Source organism: Rana temporaria, chromosome 13 (genome assembly GCF_905171775.1).
Source record: "Rana temporaria chromosome 13, aRanTem1.1, whole genome shotgun sequence".
In the NCBI taxonomy this organism is placed as follows: domain Eukaryota; kingdom Metazoa; phylum Chordata; class Amphibia; order Anura; family Ranidae; genus Rana; species Rana temporaria.
Window position 1 is genome coordinate 49,798,620 of NC_053501.1, and position 22,070 is coordinate 49,820,689.

Genomic DNA, 22,070 nt, shown 5'->3' on the forward strand with positions numbered 1-22,070 from the left:
AAGGGGTTGTAAAGATTTGTTTTTATTTTCTAAATAGGTTTCTTTAAGCTAGTGCATTGTTGGTTCACTTACCGTTCTGGCTAGAGGTTAGTTACCATGCTCGCCCCCTCCCTTGGGACTACTTCCCTGCGGGGAGACGCTGTATTCACTACTGGCGTGTCCTGCGACGTCATCGTGGCCCTGGCCAATCACAGCCATGATACCCGGAAGAAATTCCAGGACAACATGTCGACGGCCGGTGTCGGGCACCGCAGCGGGGGCTTTGATCCCAGGTGAGTATTATGAATATTATGCATACTAGCTCATTATGCCTTTGTCTTGCAGGTGTTAGATTTAAAAATGTTTTTGCAAAGTGGGTTTACAACCACTTTAAAGTGATTGCGAAGTCTCGTTTTTTTGTGGTTTACTTTTTGACAGCAGCGGGAGCCAATGGCGATCCCACGCACCACCTGGGGCACGCACCCGGGAGTGTCCATGACCATCGGGTCCTCCGGACCCATCGCATCACAGAACAGGGTAAATGGCCAATGGCAGCGGCCTTTTACCTTGTGATCGCTCGGGTCAATGACAGATCGATCACTTGTCAACAAACCGGAGCTTGTCTGGTGCAGCTTCTCCCCGAAGCGATCGGTACAATGTGTGAGGAAAGGGGGGAGTCGGGTGCAGCAGTGCTGTGGGCTGTCTCTGGAGTGCCCACAGTGCTGATCTGTGCCCATCCATGCTCCATCCATCCCTGGCCCATCCATGCTCCATCCATCCCTGGCCCATCCATGCTCCATCCATCCCTGGCCCATCCGTGCTCCATTCATCCCTGGCCCATCCGTGCTCCATTCATCCCTGGCCCATCCGTGCTCCATTCATCCCTGGCCCATCCGTGCTCCATCCATCCCTGGCCCATCCGTGCTCCATCCATCCCTGGCCCATCCGTGCTCCATCCATCCCTGGCCCATCCGTGCTCCATCCATCCCTGGCCCATCCGTGCTCCATCCATCCCTGGCCCATCCATCCCTGGCCCATCCGTGCTCCATTCATCCCTGGCCCATCCGTGCTCCATTCATCCCTGGCCCATCCGTGCTCCATTCATCCCTGGCCCATCCGTGCTCCATTCATCCCTGGCCCATCCATGCTCCATTCATCCCTGGCCCATCCGTGCTCCATTCATCCCTGGCCCATCCGTGCTCCATTCATCCCTGGCCCATCCGTGCTCCATTCATCCCTGGCCCATCCATGCTCCATTCATCCCTGGCCCATACATGCTCCATTCATCCCTGGCCCATACGTGCTCCATTCATCCCTGGCCCATCCGTGCTCCATTCATCCCTGGCCCATCCGTGCTCCATTCATCCCTGGCCCATCCGTGCTCCATTCATCCCTGGCCCATCCGTGCTCCATTCATCCCTGGCCCATCCGTGCTCCATTCATCCCTGGCCCATCCATGCTCCATTCATCCCTGGCCCATCCATGCTCCATTCATCCCTGGCCCATCCATGCTCCATTCATCCCTGGCCCATACATGCTCCATTCATCCCTGGCTCATCCATGCTCCATTCATCCCTGGCTCATCCATGCTCCATCCATCCCTGGCTCATCCATGCTCCATCCATCCCTGGCTCATCCATGCTCCATCCATCCCTGGCTCATCCATGCTCCATCCATCCCTGGCTTATCCAGGTCTCACAAAAGTGTAATAGGTAATCAAATTAGATTTGAAATGTCCCTGATGATGCTTCCTGCATGTTGAGCCTCTCTATGTGTCCAGGCTGTGGAAAAGTCTCACACATGTGGTATCGCCATACTCCAGAGGAGTAGCAGACTATAATTTTCTATGTACATGCCATTTGTTGGAAATATTTTATAAAAATACAACTTTGTGTTAAAAAAATAAAAATTACATTTTCTTTTCACGTTTTCCAAAAACTTGTGAAAAAAAATGAGATGTTCAAAATACTCATTATGCCTCCTAGATTATGTATTGGGGTATTTAGTTTCCAAAATGGGGTCATTTTGTGGACGTTTCCATTGTCCTGGTGCTCCAGGGCCTTCAAAAATGTAAGAAGTAGTCAAAAAAATGTATGTGTAATTCAGGTCCCTAGAACGCCCGATGGTGCTCCCTGCATGTTGGGCCTCTGTATGTGGCCAAGCTGTGTGAAAGTCTCACACATGTAATATCACCATACTCGGGATCAGTAGTAGAATGTGTTTTGGGGTGTAATTTGTGGTATGCATATGCTGAGTAAAATAAATAATCTGTTAATCTGACAATTTTGTGGAGAAAATAAAAAATAAATCTTAATTTTGCAAAGAATTGTGGGGAAAAAATGACAACTTAAAAAAACTCCCAATGCCTCTTACTAAATACATTGGATTGTCTACTTTCCAAAAGGGGACATTTGGGGGAATTTGTACTGTCCTGGCTTGTTAAGGTCCCAAGAAATGAGATGAGATGAATTTTCAGTGATTAGCACCATAGCTTCTAGACCAGGGGTGGGCAAACTTTTTGACTCGAGGGCCGCAATGGGTTCATATATTGGACCCGGGGGCCGGACCAAGAGTAGATGGACGGTGTGTATGTGTGAATTAATATAAATTAAATTTAAATTTGTAACATTAAATGTTTCGATTAATTTAAGGTAGAAAAGCATAAAAATAGTTATTTTACAAAACTACAATTGATGGCACAGTGGCTGCGTTTGATGGCATGGCACAGTGGTGACAATTGATGGCACAGTGATTGCTTTTGATGGCATGGCACAGTGGTGACAATTGATGGCACTGTGGATGCATTTGGCATGGCACAGTGGTGACAATTGATGGCACAGTGATTGCTTTTGATGGCATGGCACAGTGGTGACAATTGATGGCACAGTTGCTGCGTTTGATGGCATAGCACAGTGGCTGCATTTGGCATAGCACAGTGGTGACAACTGATGGCACAGTGATTGCTTTTGATGGCATGGCACAGTGGTGACAATTGATGGCACAGTGGCTGCGTTTGATGGCATGGCACAGTGGCTGCATTTGGCATAGCACAGTGGTGACAATTGATGGCACAATGGCTGCGTTTGATGGCATGGCCCCACAGCTCTGGACCCCCTGCATGTTACACAGACACCCTTTAGTTCACACCCCCTTCAGTGCAGACACCCCCCTTAGTGAAACCCCACCCAGTGCAAACACCCCCTCCCCATTCAGTACCTCAGATCAGCACAGCGACGATCACGGCACATGGACAGAAGGTCCCCTCCGTACACACAGAGAGGAGGGGGAGGTGGCAGCGGCTTCACTCGGCTGGGCCTGTGTGCCGAGCACCGCTAACAGGCCGTGGTTGTGAGAGGGGATGGATGGTTTCCCGCGGTGTCACCCCCGCAACCCCCCCTCCTCTTGTACCGCGGCGCTGGGCAGGCAGATAAATGTCACTCCGACCCCCAGTGTGTGGCGGCCCACCCCCCCACTTAGTATGCCTCTGGTTGGCACTGCCCTCTCAGAGGAATTCCCCAATCCTACGGGGTGAGAGGCGGAGCGCCCACAGCCTATCTGCGCTCGCCTCACTCCAGCCCCCTTTGAAGCATAGGCCGCAGAAATATGGCAGCTGCTACAGCCGACTTGCATACTGTCATCATCATTCATCATGTTTAACCAGTGAATTATGGATCCAGTAACAAGCTTGTAGCCAGTGAAGTCAGATCTAGGCACTACCTTCAGAAGATGCCCAAATATCAGGGATCCCTTTAATAAACTTTTGTTCACCACAAGATTTTGTACATGTATCAGCCATAAGAACAGTGTTCCATGGTTTCAAATATACAACAATCTCTCAAATGCTTTGCTTACAGCAAGAAAGAGAAATAAGTATTTTGCATTGGATTTTACTAGTTATTAGGAAGTAAAGCCTCAAACACCACAAACATAGTTTCAGTTATTCAAACTCTAACATGCTTGCAACTAGTGATGAGCTCAGGTGGGTTCAGATATTAGTCCAAACCTGTCTGACCTATGCCATCAGTAAGCTGTCACTGCGGACCACCAATCATAAGGGGCCGAGGTGTTCCCTGCCCTTCAGCTGTGCATATACAAGAGACTTGTATACACGTGACAGTGAATGTCATGGTTGCTTTTGATTGGCAGCTCGCAGTGGCAGACACCTGGCGGGATAGCTTAGGCTTGGTTTGGGCTAGTACTGAGCATGCCTAAACACATCCTTACATGCAACATTTGTAGGAATTACCCTGTCCTAAAAGAATAGGCTGTTAAAGGGTTAGTCCACCGAATCGGACATTTCATTTTTGGTATATAGAGGAAAGTTCAATAAGCAACCAAACTCTATCCCCCTCAATCCAAAACTAGAGAAGAGACATTTTTGAGCTATACTTTACATTATGACAAAAACAACACTTCAAGGTATGGGGGGTCAGAGCTTTGAACTATAAGGGTGGGGGGTCTCATTGCTAGAGACCCCAAAAAAACAGAGTGCTTTTAGCCAGCTTTACTCATTGTATGAGTGCAATATTACTTTTAAGAATGATAAAACGCATATAATGCAAAAATAAGAAGGACGTTTTCAGTAAAAGCTCCCCAGAAGTGCTTAGATAAGACTCAGGGCCATCTTTGATATTGATTGGACCCTGGGCAAACATTTTCTTTGCGTGCCTCCATCATCCGAAGCTTTCCTCTGTCCTCCTCTACCCCCTCCCTCCCTACCTGTCAGCTCCTGTGTGTGAACCGTCTCCTCCCTGCTCCTCCCCTGCCGCTGCTATACTATGTAAAATAACTGTGTTCTTTGTAGAATCCCCTCTGTTATATCCTGTTATATCACTCGCTGTCTTTGTTTTCATATAAATGAAGCAGCACAAAACCTTATTGAAGACCACTGCTGAGTGGTCACGCGACTGTCCACGGCTCTCCTCCTCTCCGCTGATGTCTGGGAGAGCCTTAGCTCTTCCCTCTGTAGTCCTCGGAGCAAGGCAGGAGAGCCCTGGAAATCAGCTGACTGCACCGTGGCGCTGCAAAATAAGTAATTGCGCCACATAATTTTTTTAAAACAAAGGCACTGGGCAATATAAACCAGGGCTCGACAAAACCCAGGCGCCAGGTCGCAATGTCGACTGGAAATTGAGTCCTGGCGCCTGGGCTACACTGCAGCAGCTGTAGGTATCTGGACTTCAGCCTGGGCTAGCCAAAATTGAGGCCGTCACTTTTTACGAATCAGTGCCCTCTGGTAGACGGTGCTGTGACGATCGTAGCTTGCTCTGGCTGCCTGCCAACTTCCGACATCATCTTCCCAGTTTGACAGCTGGGCAGGCATGTACTGCCCCCCCCCCATGCTGCTCTGGTCCCCTCCGCTCCTCTGTTCTCCCCCCAGCGCTCACCTCTCTCTGGCTTGGTTAAGCAGCTCGACCCCCCCCCCCATGCTGCTCTGGTCCTCTTTCCCCCCCCCCCCCAGCGCTCACCTCTCCCTGGCTTAGTTAAGCAGCGCGACACCCCTCCATGCTTCTCTGGTCCCCTCCGCTCCCCTGTCCCCCCCCCCCGCCACAGCGCTCACCTCTCTCGGGCTTAGTTAAGCAGCGCGACTGAATGACATGTTCCTCGGGAGTCGGCACTGAGAAGCTCATACGATCCAGAAGGAGGGCTCACGGCAGCCGCACACAGCTGTGATATAAGCTTCCTCATCACCCGTTCTCCTGCTATTTCTTTCCCCCGCTCTCCAACCTGTCTGCTGCAGCGGAGAGTCTAGATGTGGCGCTAGGCGGGCCAATTCAAATGGGGTGAGTCCCATTTAAATTAGGCGCGCTCCCGCGCCGGACGTACTGCACATGCTTCCAACGCTATTTTCCCGACGTGCTTTGCGTTACGTTGCGCCGAGTTTTGTGAATCGCGACGGGTAAAAAAAAAAAAAAAAAAAAAAAATTGGACAGCGACGCGGGAAAGACGGGTACACTTTTACATGGTGTACTAACTTTACACTTTGTAAAAGGTACCCTATCTTTGCGACGGCAAACTAACACTTACGGCGACTTAACGAAGGGAAAAAGCTTTGTGGATCTCCGTAAGTGCTAATTTGCATACCCGACGCTGGATTACGACGAGAAATGCCCCCAGCGGCGGCCGCAGTACTGCATCCTAAGATCCGACAGTGTAAGTTTTCCTGATGAAAAAACATGCCTCTACTTTCAATCAGCCTGGTACTGTAAAGTGTTACTAAACCCAGGACCCTGCATTCACTATATCTGGACTCACTGTACACAACATAGAAATGAAATTATTTTAGTAAATATAAACTGCTAAATACCTTTTCTCATCAGCAGTATAAAGCAGTTTTGTGACTTATATCAGTGTCCAGCCGAGCACTGGTTAAAGCTTTTAGAAGTTTTCATTCTCCTCTGACTGTCCTAAAAAGATGCATGACCCCTGACCCTCTGTCCGGACAGTGCGGATTAGCCCTAAAGACTCTCTAGCAACACGCACCAAGCTGAGCATGTCCCCAAGGCAGAAAAGATAGTTTCCCATTTAAGATACATTAATAATTTCAATTATTCAGCATGAAATGGAGCTAGTTTTATTCTGCAATATTTATATTTTTAGTAAACGCATTCAATGAATTCAAGCTCTGCAAGCAAAGACGAAGTGCAGTCACACAATTCCACAGTAACCATGAGATGAAACATAGAGGGTTCTTTACTGTTAAAGTGATAAGGATGTGGAATTATCTTCCACAAGCAGTGGTTTCAGTGGTGAGCATAGATATTAACCACTTCCCGGCCAATAGACAATTGACGTCCGGGAAGTGGTTCTGTTATCCTGACTGGACGTCTATTGACGTGGGGGCGCGAAGCATGGCGATCGGAGATGCGGGGTGTCAGTCTGACACCCTGCATCTCCAATCTCGGTAAAGAGCCTCCGGAAGAGGCTCTTAACGATGTAAACAGGAAGAGCCGTTGATCGGCTCTTCCTCACTCGCGTCTGACAGACGTGAGTAGAGGAGAGCCGATCGGCGGCTCTCCTGACGGGGGGGTATACGCTGATTGTTTATCAGTGTAGCCCCCGCGCGGATGCCTACACTGGACCACCAGGGAAGGGGGCAACATGTGGATGGTCAGGTATGTACCCCATGGCCATCCACATGTTAAAAAATATTCCCAATAGATGCCAGTGCCCACAAATGGGCACTGATTGGCAACATGGGCACAACATATAAAAAAGTGATGCCCAGCAATGCCATTATCAGTATCATCAGTGCCCACCTATCAGTTCCTATCATTGCCACCCATAAGTGCCGTCTATAGTTGCCCATCAGTGCTGCCTATAAGTGCCCATCAGTGCCGCATACCAGCATAATCAGTGCCCATCAGTCCCACCTTATCATTGCCCATCAATGCAGCCATATCAGTGCCTGTAATTGAAGAATAAAACATACTTATTTACAAAAAAATCAACAGAAAAATAAAATAAACTTTATTTTTTTCAAAAAAATTTCTTTTTTTTAGTTGTTTTTTTAGAAGCTCCATTTCTGTAAACAAAATGATAAAAATTTCACTTGGGTACAGTGTAGCATGACCGCTCAATTTTTATTCAAATTGCGACAGTGCTGAAAGCTGAAAACTGGCTTGGGCAGGAAGGTGTGTAAGTGCCTGGTATTGGAGTGGTTATAAGAAACTATTAGGCACCTAAATGACCACAGCATTCAGGGATATACAATGTAGTATTGACATAAATGCGCACACACACACACACACACAGGTTGTGTCTTTTTTTAACCTCACCACCTATACTATATATCAGGTGACAACGTATTGCCATTTTCCCCCCTTTACTTCTTGTAACTGAAAGCTATTATGACTGGCTTTCTAGCATGTCACGTTTGACAATTTCCATGTTATGAATGGCAGGAATGCTTTGGAGAATACTAGAACATAAACAAAAGTGTTCGGCGTGTTCTCGTTTCTGCCAGCCTTTCCTATAACAAGGACTAGGCACAGCACTGAATTTAAAACAATTTTACTTGCTTCTCCTAGAGCCAGTTCCTACAGATCATGTTTCATTGCATTCTGCAACGCAGGCAGAACACAAGGCAATGCACAAACCAAGTACAGCACATTCTACATATGTGCTCTGCTGCAGAACGTTGTAACCCATACAGTGCAACATAGGATGAAAGTCACAACCTGAGCTTCAGAATCACTTGTTTCCATAAGAATGACATCTTGTTGCTGTACGATACCTGTGATCTACCTCCCCTATCCTTCTGTCCACTACCAACAAGATTTCCTGTTATTATACACAAAGCTTCAAGACTAGATTACACTACTTAGACTGGCATGTGAAACCGGCCACAAGTGTTATGATTTTGGCTGGCCATAGACGGGTTCATTTCTTTCTATACACATCTGCCCCTCCTCTGTAGCATCAGGATCGGACAGTTTTTCATGCGACTCATTCCACAGAGAGTAGCAGTACTTTGTGGCATACAGGCCAGAAATGGTTAATAAAATACAAGCAGCCTGCTTACTAGATTCATGTCATTTTGTTAATAAGGAAATGGTCGAACCTTCCCTTGCAGGTTATTAAGCTAAAATAAGGTTACTTTCTAAATGCAGATGTTAGATGGTGGTCAGCCATCCATACACCACGTGGTCACCAAATCATCTTTCTACAGACAGAAGTGTTTGTACCGATCATCCGTTGCACCCCTACTGCATATACAGACTGATTTTGTGGGTTTAGTAACACTTTAACCACTTGCCAACCAGCCAAAGTATATATACTGCAGCAGGTCGGCTCTCCTGCGCAAACCGACTCAACTCAATGTCCGCCAGCCACCCGTGATGGCGGTGAGGAGAGGCAGAACGGGGATCTGCCTATGTAAATAAGGTGGATCCCTGTTCTGTCAGGGGACAACTCTGAGATCTGCTGTTCCTAGTGATCAGGAACAGCAATCTCTTTGTTGTCCCAGGCAGCCCAGCCCCCGCACAGTTAGAACACACCCAGGGAACACAGTAACCCCTTAATCGCCCCCTAGTGTTAACCCCTTCTTTTGCCAGTGTCTTTTATACATTGATCGGTGCATTTTTTTAGCACTGTGCAATGTAACAATGTCACGGGTGCCCAAAAAGTGTCATTTGGGCTCAGATTTGTCCACCGCAATGTCACAGTCCTGCATAAAAAAAAGCACGCACCCCCCGATTCTCTGCTCCAGGAGGGCCCATGCCTGAAGCTGTGTAAGGGGCCCCACATAATTCTGGATGGCGGCCCTGAGTATATGTAATGGTTTACAACCACTTTAGGGTCTGAGCCTGGGAGAAGTCAGGATGTCTTCCCGGTTTCTTTAGAAGTCTTGGCCAAAAAGTTTGCACTGATAATTCTCCAAGTGATAAAGTAGGTGTCTCTGTTTCTATTTCCTGTCCTAAATCTGATTGTAGGTCTTATTTCTAACATATTAGTACTTTTGTAACACTGTCTTATATTTTTTTCACAGTTGTGTGTAACATAAATGGACACATCTTTTTTTGCATTACGGCCCCAATTTATTTTAAATGAGCTCACTGTGCACCTTAACTCAGGAAAAAACTTGATTGGCATCATCTTTGACAATAAATCACACCACGGCACACGTTATCCACCATACATATACTGCAGGTGATTGTCAGCTTCTGTACATTTGTTGGGTTTCTATTCTAAATGAATGACACTACAATACTTCGATGTGAAGGAAGCCTAAAACATGAGATCAATGAGTTGGTCCCTGAATGCTATAAAATCTGCATGTATATATGTCTCACCGGTGGCGGAGTAAGCCTTTCTGTATACACCTGTAATAATGACCAATTTGTATGACTTTCAACCTCTGACTGCTGAGCAGCACAGCCAGCTAACGCCTAGGTGTCAGACGTGTGCGTTTTTTTGAAACCCAAGGTGCAAGTGCTGTCAGAATAGTTTAGGGGTAAATGTACATGACCACATTTTAAATACTGTATGTAAACTCGCATTCTATTATTTATATGACAACATGTTAATAATTTTACAGCAATATTACCTATAAATCCATAAGACTTATGCCGCGTACACACGATCGGAAATTCCGACAAGAAAAGTCCGAAGTGTGCTTTTGGTCGGAAATTCCGACCGTGTGTAGGCTCCAACGGAATATTTTTGTTCCGTTTTTGGAATTTCCGCCAAGAAAAATTTGAGAGCTGGTTCTCAAATTTTCAGACGGGAAAAGTTCTTGTCGAAAATTCCGACCGTCTGTATGCAATTCCGACGGAGAAAAATCCTATGCATGCTCGGAATCTAGTCGACGCATTCTCGGAAGCATTGAACTTCATTTTTCTCAGCTTGTCGTAGTGTCGTACGTCACCGCGTTCTTGACGGTCGGAATTTGGTTTGACCGTGTGTATGCAAGACAAGTTTGAGCCAAAATTCCGTCAGAAAAATATCCACGGTTTTCTTGTGGGAATTTCCGATCGTGTGTAAGCGGCATCGGATCATTCTTTTTGCAAGGAGACTTTCCATAGAGCCATCACCCCTTAGGGTGGCCCCTCATCAAGCATTGCACTGTGGTGTCATTCCAGACAGGTCTGAACAATCTGTGGCCACAATTTAGGTGTCAAACGGTCAGAGGTATTTATCATAGTGCTGGGAACATTGTGTTAATAGTGACGTGGGGACCTTTCCTCCATTCTCCCAAAGACATAAAGCCCAAACACCATACAGTCCTTAGAGAATTACTTCAACACAAGATAATAAGCATCCTGCAATGTAGGGCTGCAACTAACGATTATTTTAATAATCGATTAGTTGGCCGATTATTGTTTCGATTAATCGGATAATAGCTTAAAAAAAAAATTTGGGCCAATTTGTTGGGCAGATTACAAAACACAAATTGCCGCAAAAAACACATTACATTCCTTTCTGCAGCTTCTCCATTGAAATATATTGAACCAAAAAAAACAAAATAGCACCGTTTTGCGTTAAAAAGTCCTTTCCCTTTCCAAATACGCAGCAGCTGAAAAAAAATCATTTATGTGAACATGTCCCATAGGAAAACATGTAAATGAACTGTAGTGCGTTTCTGCAAAAAACACAGAGGTGTGACCCAGGCCTGAGATGTTTAGTAACATAATGGGGTTTAAAAAAAACTAAATAAGTACAAAAAGAGCAAATAATCGAAAGTAATATTTACAGTAGCGATTTGCTTTTTTGTACTATAAAGGGCTAATTTTAGTTTTTTAACCCCATTATGTTACTGGCCGATTAATCGATTATGAAAATTGTAATCGATTAATTTCATAATCGATTAGTTGTTTCGGCCCTACTGCAATGTAACAATAGTTTTATATGAGAGTTTTGGGTCACCTGCAGACCTTTGGAACAATGTTAAAATACTACTGCTGAATTGCAATGTGAAAACTAGCCCACACTTTGCATTGCAAATGTTTGATATGGGACTACTGTACACAAAATGTACATTCTGGAAAATTTCCAAATATACAAGAAAAATTGTTTATTTTTTCCTTAACATTTCTTGTTGCTTGCTATGCATATTTACTTCTAATGGTACTTGGACACTGTATTGATGTTTTAACATTAGTATTCCTGGGCAAAAATCAAATTTTACATTCATATGCGCATAAAATACTACCAGCCACTCAGATTTCTGTATTTTTTAAGGCTGTATTTAAATAGGAACACAGAGAACTGCCAGATAACTTTACATCTCAAGCAATTGTCTATTACCGACTACAGTAGGGGGCAGGAAGGGGTGCAATTCAGCGCATCACACACACAGCTCCCCCTTTTTTTATGTACAAACTTTATTTGAAGTGTACAAAAGTACACCTCATTCATATCGCTGTACAGCAGCGTGATAGCATGATGCACCGTGCTGCTGTACAGTGCCATGCAATTCTCTACAGCAGGCTGCAATAAAATGTAGCATGTCTGCATTGTATTGTAGCATGGTGCAGCGCAGCTCTGGGCCGCGTTGCAGTGTAAATAGAACACACAGGAAAGAATTGTGTTCTGTGTTCTTGCAGCAACAGGTGTTTTACAATGCAGCAAGTGTGAATTAGCCCTTACTCATCTATACATAGAGCATGTTTACTGATAACCAGCGCTTTTATTCTCAGAGAATAGGTGCAGGAACTCCCCCTTTCAGAGTCATCCGTTGTCTGCCCCTACCCACTTTTGAGCAATGTCCCTTGGTTCCAACCTCTACCCACTTCTCAGTACCGCCCCTTTTAGAGAATGCAGAACCAAGTAACGTTTGTGGTGCAAAATAACGTGTATGGAATTTGTCAATGATAAGAAAAGCATTAAAATAGATCCCCTGCAGCCAGCAAGAATAGACCCTTCATCAACAACAATCCCCCATGCAACAAAGGACCACTTCCAACAACCTCCCCAGCAACAATAGCCCCCCCCCCCCCCGCAACAACAAATCTCCCCACAGCCAACATTTATAGATCCTCCTGCCCCAGAAACAATATGCCCCTCCCTCAACAGTAGATCCCTCCTAGAAACAAAAACATCCTCCCAGCAACATAAGACCCATACCCAGCAACAATAGATCCCCAACCAGCAAAAATAAAACACCCCCTGCAAAAATAGACCCCCCTCCAGCGACAATAGATTTCCTAGCAGCTAGTATCAATAGACCCTGCAGCACACTCCAGCACCCTTTGCCATTACATACATTCAGTGCAGAAGGTGCTGGAACCGTGTTACCAGCCACCTGTTTTATGGTGGGCATTAGTATTGAATATATGGGAGACAGGAGAAATGGGGTTTGGGCAGCACAAGTGAACAGGGGAATGTGCAATTGGGATGCAACTCCCATCAACTTTTCTTCTGCGGTTTGGACCACAGAATGTGTTTTGGGCGAAATCATTTCAACTTACAGCTTAGTGTCTAAAAATGTCTAGCATCCATGCAGCTGATTCAACCTGCTGCCAGTCAAGGGTATTCAGCTAGAGCAGCGTTTCTCATCCTTTTTTAGTCAAAACACCCTTTAACATTGTGCACAATATCAAGGCACCCCATTCTGAAATGTTAAAAAACGAAAGAAAGTGTTTTTTTTTTTTTTATAAGGCAGCAACATCCATACATTGAGATTTATTCTTCCAAAGCAAATACACATTTGCACCACACTGGTACTGACTAGTATTGCAATGTTTCTCTTCATCATTCAGCTATTGTGACTCTGGTGCTGAAGAGGGGCAAACAAGGATGCTGTGCAGGCGCCCGACATCCTCCTTATTAGCCGCTGATGTCATTGGTTGTTAGGATGCCGGTGGCTAGAAGGTTGAAATGGAGCACATTGAAAACCAGTGGCTTTGTGGAACTAAAAGGCAGGCTTGATCCATCCCCTAGCTTGTATACAATTTTTGGGTGCATTTTTCCAAGGCATCCCTGAAGAACCCTGTTTCCATGGGTGCCTGGGAACCCTGGTTGAAAAGGGCTGAGCTAGAGGACCATACATGTGGACCTCCCGATATGCCCTTGTAGTCTGCACAAGCATGAACTAGACTTGAGTAAATATTAGTGATATTTTTCTTCCCCAATATTATTAGTAGTAGAGAGTAGAGATGTTCACAATGTCATAATATTATTGTACCAGTGGAGATTACCATTTCCTATAACATTTAGATGTCATAACCAATGACTGACGATTAATCAATAGTACTGTAAATAAAAGCATGCTGCAGTGCAAGAGTGCCTCAAACCCTGCAGGGTTCATGGCAAAGGTCATTCTCATGAACTTGAGTCCAAGTCATAAATACAGTTTGGATTGGAGTTTTAAGGTGTAGTTCAATATAAGCATACAAGTCATCTGATGTTACCACATAAAGACTAAAGGGAGATGACAGGCTGTATTAGTAAGGGCTGTCTTGGTGTGTGGGGATATTGTTTACAGAAAGCAGTAAAGCACAAGGAAAAAAAATGTTTGCTTTATAAATAAATTGAACAAAGGGTAATAATTAGCCAAAATCCCCTGTGGCAAAGTACATTTCAGGTGAAGACATAATTGGGCGTTCTATTTTCAGCAATGAGAAAAATAAGAACCCTGAAAAAAAATGAAAAAAGTGACAGTGCCTGACATTGCAGACTGTTCTTCTAGATCCACAGTCAGTCATAATGCCCCAAATTCATGGAAATTCACCAACACAGTATAGTTCACAATAATAAATGATATACAAAGCAGAAAAACTGAACAAAAACACAATGCACGTCTGGCTAGATTGTGAGATTCCCAGACTCAAGCTGGGTATACATAGGTAGAAATAAAAAAAAATAAAAAAAACACACGCAATAAAATTCTTGGGAAGATTTGTATAAAAATTCTAAATCTGAACGTTGTTTAAAAGTAGTTTCAGATTCCTTTTGCTTTTAACAATCAGTTTTGAATTACATGGAGTTTACGTTTAATCCTGCTGCTTTGAACCTGCCAACAATTAGAAAAATGAATGAGCGTTCTCACAATGAGAAATGTTGAATGAAATTCTACTAGTGTATACCCAGCATTACTGACAGCTCCATTGTCATGCTGGCTTCAGGAAGGAGTTGCACATCCTAAACACTCACACGTCATAAAACTATGCAATATGTAAACATACAGCAACCCTGCTCCCGTACCATCCAATCATCACCCTACGAAGTTCATCCAATCCCACCGCCATAGAGGCTGACAACACAAGTCACCCGGAGCACTATGGTGACCGATGGAAAAGTCATTATTGAAATGAGCAAACGGCTGAGCAGAGGATCATTAGCATGAAAGGATGTCTGCCCGGGCAAGCAGGGGCTTGATGAAAAGAACATTTATTGAGCTACCATGTCAGTGCAAATGCTTTATTAGCCAACCTTGGGCATGAGAAGAGGTGTCATTAGCTGATCTCCTCGCCCAATAAAGAATGCTGCAAGAAAAATAATAAAAGGAGTAAATGATGTTTAACAGGCTGAGAGGGAGTGTGAGAGGACCATGCCACGGCAGAGGAGGTGCGTCCCTCTATTCCCTCCCTCAGGGCCAGCTTCACATCCATGGGATTTTTACTGTGTTTGCTGAAGCGCAGAAACAAAACTACAATCCATTGAACATTATTTCCTATGGGTCCCGTTCACATTTATGCCATGCGATTCTTTGGAAAGGTGCAGGTTTTTTTTTTTACAAGCAGGGTGGCTCCAAAGACTTCAATGGAAGCGCATGAAAACGCATTTTTAGTAGGGTTTTGTTTTTAACAAGCAGTCTCCTCCTCCCAAATAAAAACATGAAGCTTGAAAAAGCAACAAGCACACAAGCACAGATGTGAACATAGTCTACGACCAAGTTCACACCTATGCATGTTGCAGTTGAGGTTTGCTGGTGCGTTTTTTTTATGCATTTTGCATTTATTGGGAAGTTTGTTGTTAGGAGGAGGTATTTGTTATCACGCAGAAGTCTATGGAAGTAAAGACGCAAATAAGAGTGGTTGAAAACGGGACCCATACGAAATCATTGTAAATGGACTGTATTGCGTTTCTGCAAACCGCAGAATGCTGAGAGACAGTTTGCATCAGGTGCAGTCAGGTGGGTTTTAAAAACCACAAAAAAAGCAGCAGAAACGCATATCCAAGAAAAACAAAATATATTCCAATAAACCTGGTTTACACCATTGCGGTGCTTTCATGTGCGTTTAAAGGCTCATTCACACAGGGTGAGGACATGCATGCCCTGTGCAGGGCCAAGTTTTGCCAGCAAGGGGAGGCACAGGTGTTCCCCTTCTTGTGCCAGCGTCCCATTGTTGTCTTTTGGGACACACAGCTACACAGCCACCACTAATGTGTCCCAATATGACATCTGTGTGTGTGCGTATCCCCAACCTTACCGTGTGTGTGTGTGTGTGTGTGTGTGTTTAGGGGCACGCACCCATGTGTGGAAAACAACCGCTGCATGTCCCAATAGACGACAATGAGACACCAACACTGGAATGAATAGAACACCTGTGTGTCACCTTGCCGGCAAACCAGGCGCCTTTACATGCACTTTATTGCATTAAATACATGTAAACACACACTGCAAATGTAAGAGTGTGCAAATGCAACTTAGTAAAGAAGATACATTTAAATAAATGAAAAAATCATTCTAAAAAAAAAAAAAACTCATATAAAATTCAGTGCAAACGCACATACAGAAATGCCCAGCAAGTGCAGCCAGAGACTGGGGAAAACAAGCTCTAATCCATCTAATGTCTGGAGCAATGGTCAGTACTGGACCCCCCTCCCAAATTATATGGGGCACAGAACACCCACATGTGTCACCCATGCCAGTATTGGACCCCCCATATTACACAAGGGTTCCCCGTGTCAGTACAGGACCCCCCCCCCCCCCTCATATTATACAAGGTGTCCCCCGTGTCAGTACAGGACCCCCCCCATATTATACAAGGTGTGCCCAGTGTCAGTACAGGACCCCCCATATTATACAAGGTGTCCCCCATGTCAGTACAGGACCCCCCCATATTATACAAGGTGTCCCGTGTCAGTACAGGACCCCCCATATTATACAAGGTGTCCCCTGTGTCATTATAGGACCCCCCATATTATACAAGGTGTCCCCCATGTCAGTACAGGACCCCCTATATTATACAAGGTGTCCCCCATGTCAGTACAGGACCCCCCATATTATACAAGGTGTCCCCCATGTCAGTACAGGACCCCCCATATTATACAAGGTGTCCCCCATGTCAGTACAGGACCCCCATATTATACAAGGTGTCCCCTGTGTCATTATAGGACCCCCCATATTATACAAGGTGTCCCCCATGTCAGTACAGGACCCCCTATATTATACAAGGTGTCCCCCATGTCAGTACAGGACCCCCCATATTATACAAGGTGTCCCCCATGTCAGTACAGGACCCCCCATATTATACAAGGTGTCCCCCATGTCAGTACAGGACCCCCATATTATACAAGGTGTCCCCCGTGTCAGTACAGGACCCCCCCATATTACAGGACCCCCACAATATTATACAAGGTGTCCCGTGTCAGTACAGGACCCCCCATATTATACAAGGTGTGCCCCCTGTCATTACAGGACCCCCCCATATTATACAAGGTGCCCCCCCCCCATATTATACAAGGTGTGCCCCCTGTCAGTGGGGGGGAGGGGCAGCCAGGCACATGTGTGAGGAGAATGGGGAGGGGACACAACTTGACAGCCCCCAACTTCTGAAAGTGTGTGACCCCCTCCCCGTCCCCCGAGCCGTCCCCCTCACTCCCTCCTTCCTGCACATAAATACCGGAGAGAAAACAAAGCTGCTGCCCCGCGCCGTACCCGCTCCGGGGGGGCCGTGCCTGCTCCGGGGAGTCGGTGCACCCGGGGAGGGGGGGGCGGGGAAGGCGCCTTTTTCTGGTCACGGAAACACACGGAAGGTGCACATTGGTACTCACGGTTTGAGGGGGTTGTGAATGACAGTCGCCATCTTGCTACAATGTAACAGAATATTGTCTGTCTCGGAGTTCTGAAGGTTCGATACGGGAGGGGGGTGATGGGGTTTGAGGGGACGAGCGAATCAGCGTGAGGGCTACCGGCGTCGCGGCCAATGGCGGAGGAGTGGGTGTGTCCTGGCGAGGGGTGTTCTGCGAGGTATTAGGGAGCTGTCAAAGCGGCAGAGGTCACTCCCTCGGGTGGCCGCCGGACAGGGAGGAGAAGAAGAGGGACCTCACTGCCCCCAAGGGGTTAACCAGTGCGGGGCCGTGTACAGGAGGAGGAGGGAGAGGGGACGGGCGGATCGCACTGCACTGGCCGCCTGTCGTGACCAAGGGGCAGCGACTCGCCTGCTGTGTCCGCGCTGGAGCGGAGCCAGGTCGTCAGAGCGCAGACTCTCCCCGCTCCCCCCCCCCCCGTGTGTATTCACAGAGCTGACACTCAACTTTCCTGTCTGTGGATTGTCCCCCCCCCCCCTCCTAGGGGATCCCCGGCGGTGCTGATATACGAGCCCCCCCTTCCCCTCCTCCTCCTCCGGGGCTCCCCGGCGGTGCTGATATACGAGCCCCCCCTTCCCCTCCTCCTCCTCCGGGGCTCCCCGGCGGTGCTGATATACGAGTCCCCCTTCCCCTCCTCCTCCGGGGCTCCCCGGCGGTGCTGATATACGAGTCCCCCTTCCCCTCCTCCTCCGGGGCTCCCCGGCGGTGCTGATATACGAGTCCCCCCCCTTCCCCTCCTCCTCCTCCGGGGCTCCCCGGCGGTGCTGATATACGAGTCCCCCCCCTTCCCCTCCTCCTCCTCCGGGGCTCCCCGGCGGTGCTGATATACGAGTCCCCCTTCCCCTCCTCCTCCGGGGCTCCCCGGCGGTGCTGATATACGAGTCCCCCCCCCTCCTCCGCGGCTCCCCGGCGGTGCTGATATACGAGTCCCCCCCCCCCCCCCAGGGGCTCCCCGGCGGTGCTGATATACGAGTCCCCCCCTTCCCCTCCTCCTCCTCCGGGGCTCCCCGGCGGTGCTGATATACGAGTCCCCCCCCTTCCCCTCCTCCTCCTCCGGGGCTCCCCGGCGGTGCTGATATACGAGTCCCCCTTCCCCTCCTCCTCCGGGGCTCCCCGGCGGTGCTGATATACGAGTCCCCCCCCCTCCTCCGGGGCTCCCCGGCGGTGCTGATATACGAGTCCCCCCCCCCCCCCAGGGGCTCCCCGGCGGTGCTGATATACGAGTCCCCCCCTTCCCCTCCTCCTCCTCCGGGGCTCCCCGGCGGTGCTGATATACGAGTCCCCCCCTTCCCCTCCTCCTCCTCCGGGGCTCCCCGGCGGTGCTGATATACGAGTCCCCCCCTTCCCCTCCTCCTCCGGGGCTCCCCGGCGGTGCTGATATACGAGTCCCCCCCCTTCCCCTCCTCCTCCTCCGGGGCTCCCCGGCGGTGCTGATATACGAGTCCCCCCTTCCCCTCCTCCTCCGGTCATTTCCAGTGTCAGCTCCGGCATGGTGATACCCGGGGAGGAGGAGGAGAGGGGGACTTCATATGGTCAGCCGCAGAATGAGAGTCACTGCCATGGGGAGGCCACCGCTCACCAACACACATCTCATCATCTCGGGGCATTTCTCATGTCTTTTTACAGAAGAATCCTCTTTGTTTTCTGTTTACAATCAGAAGAAAATGTTTTCTATTAAAGTAGAACTAAAGGCAAAACTTTTTCCCACTGTACACATAGTATAGAGGATACAGAAACGACTTCTACTGCACCCACCAGGGCAGGACCCCCCCCCCCCCCCCCAAACACTCTGATGTTGTGTGTGGGGGGGTATAAATATTCAGGGGGCATTAAGTCACCAGTGTGACAGATACAGGGAACCAGTATTCCCCATCACAACCCACCAATCACATCTGACAGGTAGTGCAGAGCAGGTGTGAACAGGGAGCACTAGTATGTATTACGTTGTCATTAGATTAGAATTCCTTAACAGAATATATGCCTCTTTACATCAACTGCCCCCATCAGAGTGCCCCTTACATCAACTGCCCCATCAGAGTGCCCCTTACATCAACTGCCCCATCAGAGTGCCCCTTAGATCAACTGTCCCATCAGACTGCCCCTTACATCAACTGTCCCATCAGAGTGCCCCTTACATCAACTGTCCCATCAGAGTGCCCCTTACATCAACTGTCCCATCAGACTGCCCCTTACATCAACTGTCCCATCAGAGTGCCCCTTACATCAACTGTCCCATCAGAGTGCCCCTTACATCAACTGCCCCATCAGAGTGCCCCTTAGATCAACTGTCCCATCAGACTGCCCCTTACATCAACTGTCCCATCAGAGTGCCCCTTACATCAACTGTCCCATCAGAGTGCCCCTTACATCAACTGTCCCATCAGACTGCCCCTTACATCAACTGTCCCATCAGAGTGCCCCTTACATCAACTGTCCCATCAGAGTGCCCCTTACATCAACTGTCCCATCAGAGTGCCCCTTACATCAACTGTCCCATCAGAGTGCCCCTTACATCAACTGTCCCATCAGAGTGCCCCTTACATCAACTGTCCCATCAGAGTGCCCCTTACATCAACTGTCCCATCAGAGTGCCCCTTACATCAACTGTCCCATCAGAGTGCCCCTTACATCAACTGTCCCATCAGAGTGCCCCTTACATCAACTGTCCCATCAGAGTGCCCCTTACATCAACTGTCCCCATCAGAGTGCCCCTTACATCAGAGTGCCCCTTACACCAGCTGCCCCCATCAGAGTGCCCCTTACATCAGCTGCCCCCTTCAAGGTTCTGCTTACATCAACTGTTCCCATCAGAGTGCCCCTTACATCAGCTGCCCCCATCAGAGTGCCCCTTACATCAGCTGCCCCCTTCAAGGTTCCCCTTTCATCAACTGTCCCCATCAGAGTGTCCCTTATATCAGCTGCCTCCTCAAGGTTTCCCTTACATTAACGGTCCCCATCAGCATGCCCCTTACATCTGATGTTGGGGGGGGGGATAAATATTCAGGGGGCATCAAGTCACCAGTGTGACAGACACAGGGAACCAGTATTCCCCATCACAACCCACAAATCACACCTGACAGGTAGTGCAGAGGCAGAGCAGGTGTGAACAGGGAGCACTAGTATGTATTAGGTTGTCATTAGATTAGAATTCCTTAACAGAATATATGCCTCTTTACATCAACTGCCCCCATCAGAGTGCCCCTTACATCAGCTGCCCCCTTCAAGGTCCCCCTTACATCAACTGTCCTCATCAGAGTGCCCCTTACATCAACTATCCTTATCAAAGTCCCCCCTTACATCAGGTGTCCTCATCAGAGTGCCCCTTGCATCAACTGTCCCCATCAGCATCCCCCTTACATCAACTGTCCCCATCAGAGTGCCCCTTACATCAGCTGCCCTATCAGAGTGCCCATTACATTAACTGTCCCCATCAGCGTGCCCCTTACATCAACTGTCCTTATCAGAGTCCCCCCTTACATCAGGTGCCCCCATCACAGTGCCTCGTTGCATCGGTTGTCCCCATCAGCGTGCCCTCTACAGCAACTGTACCTATCAGAGTGCCCCTTACATCAACCATCCCCATCAGAGTGCCCCTTACATCAGCTGCCCCATCAGAGTGCCCATTACATCAACTGTCCCCATCAGCATGCCCCTTACATCAACTGTCCTTATCAGAGTCCCCCCTTACACCAGGTATCACCATCAGTGTGCCCCTTACATCAGCTGTCCTCATCTGAGTCCCCCCTTACATCAGGTGCCCCCCATCACAGTGCCTCGTTGCATCAGTTGTCCCCATCAGCGTGCCCTCTACAGCAACTGTACCTATCAGAGTGCCCCTTACATCAACCATCCCCATCAGAGTGCCCCTTACATCAGCTGCCCCCCTCATGGTTCCCCTTGCATGAACTGTGCCCATCAGAGTGCCTCATAGATCAGTGGGTGCACTCTTAGAGACATGGAGGGACAGCTAAAATCGGGGGGGGGGGGAGCACAGCCCACCCCAGCACTCCCCCTAGATCCAGGCCTGTTACCCAAAGGGAAAGCAGAGAAACAAGTCCCAACCCTTTTTACAGCAGAACTTCACCCAAAAGAGGAACTTGCACTTCAAGTCCCCCTCCCCCTTCTATCATATTTGGCATATAATTTTTCAGAGGGGGGGTGAGTACCTTGTTTTGACAGGTACCCGCTCCCACTATCGCTCTGATTGCCTAGGCAATTTGAGAGAAGTTGTCGTCCCTCCCCGCAGTCTTCTAGGACACATCACAGGTCCAGAAGACTGTGGGATCATTCACAAAGTACAGTGCGGCTCGCGCATGCACAGTGGGTAGCTGGCTGTGAAGTCGAAAGCAGCACAGCCGGCTGCCCGCAGTTAGGATGACTGAAATCTAGTGAAGAACTAGCCCAGGTATGGAGATGCAGGATCCCTGGACAGATAAGTATCCTTCTCTTAAAAGTCAGCAGCTACTAGATATATAGGTGCTGGATTTTTGTTTGTTTCCAGAGTGAACAACCACGTGAACCATGAAGAGCTCGTTCACTTTGGAATGCATGCATTCTTGTGCAGACCCCCATGTGCCAGTTTTGATAGCGCATTATTTGAATGGGTTGCCAAA

At 47.9% G+C, this 22,070-nt stretch overlaps 1 protein-coding gene across 6 annotated transcripts in view; it reads right to left on the bottom strand.

Moving 5' to 3' along the window:
- The window catches only part of DPF3 (double PHD fingers 3), a 354,464-nt gene extending 336,737 nt beyond the window's left edge, over positions 1-17,727 (bottom strand). For 3 of the 6 annotated variants that reach the window (XM_040333675.1, XM_040333673.1, XM_040333671.1), the window contains exon 1: positions 17,422-17,723. In XM_040333675.1, the coding sequence (XP_040189609.1) occupies positions 17,422-17,453 (32 nt within the window). In that variant the 5' untranslated portion in view covers positions 17,454-17,723. Of the gene's footprint in view, positions 1-17,421 lie in introns of all 6 variants that reach the window. The other 3 variants (XM_040333669.1, XM_040333670.1, XM_040333672.1) reach the window with 3 other exon arrangements.
- Positions 17,728-22,070: the final 4,343 nt, after the last annotated feature.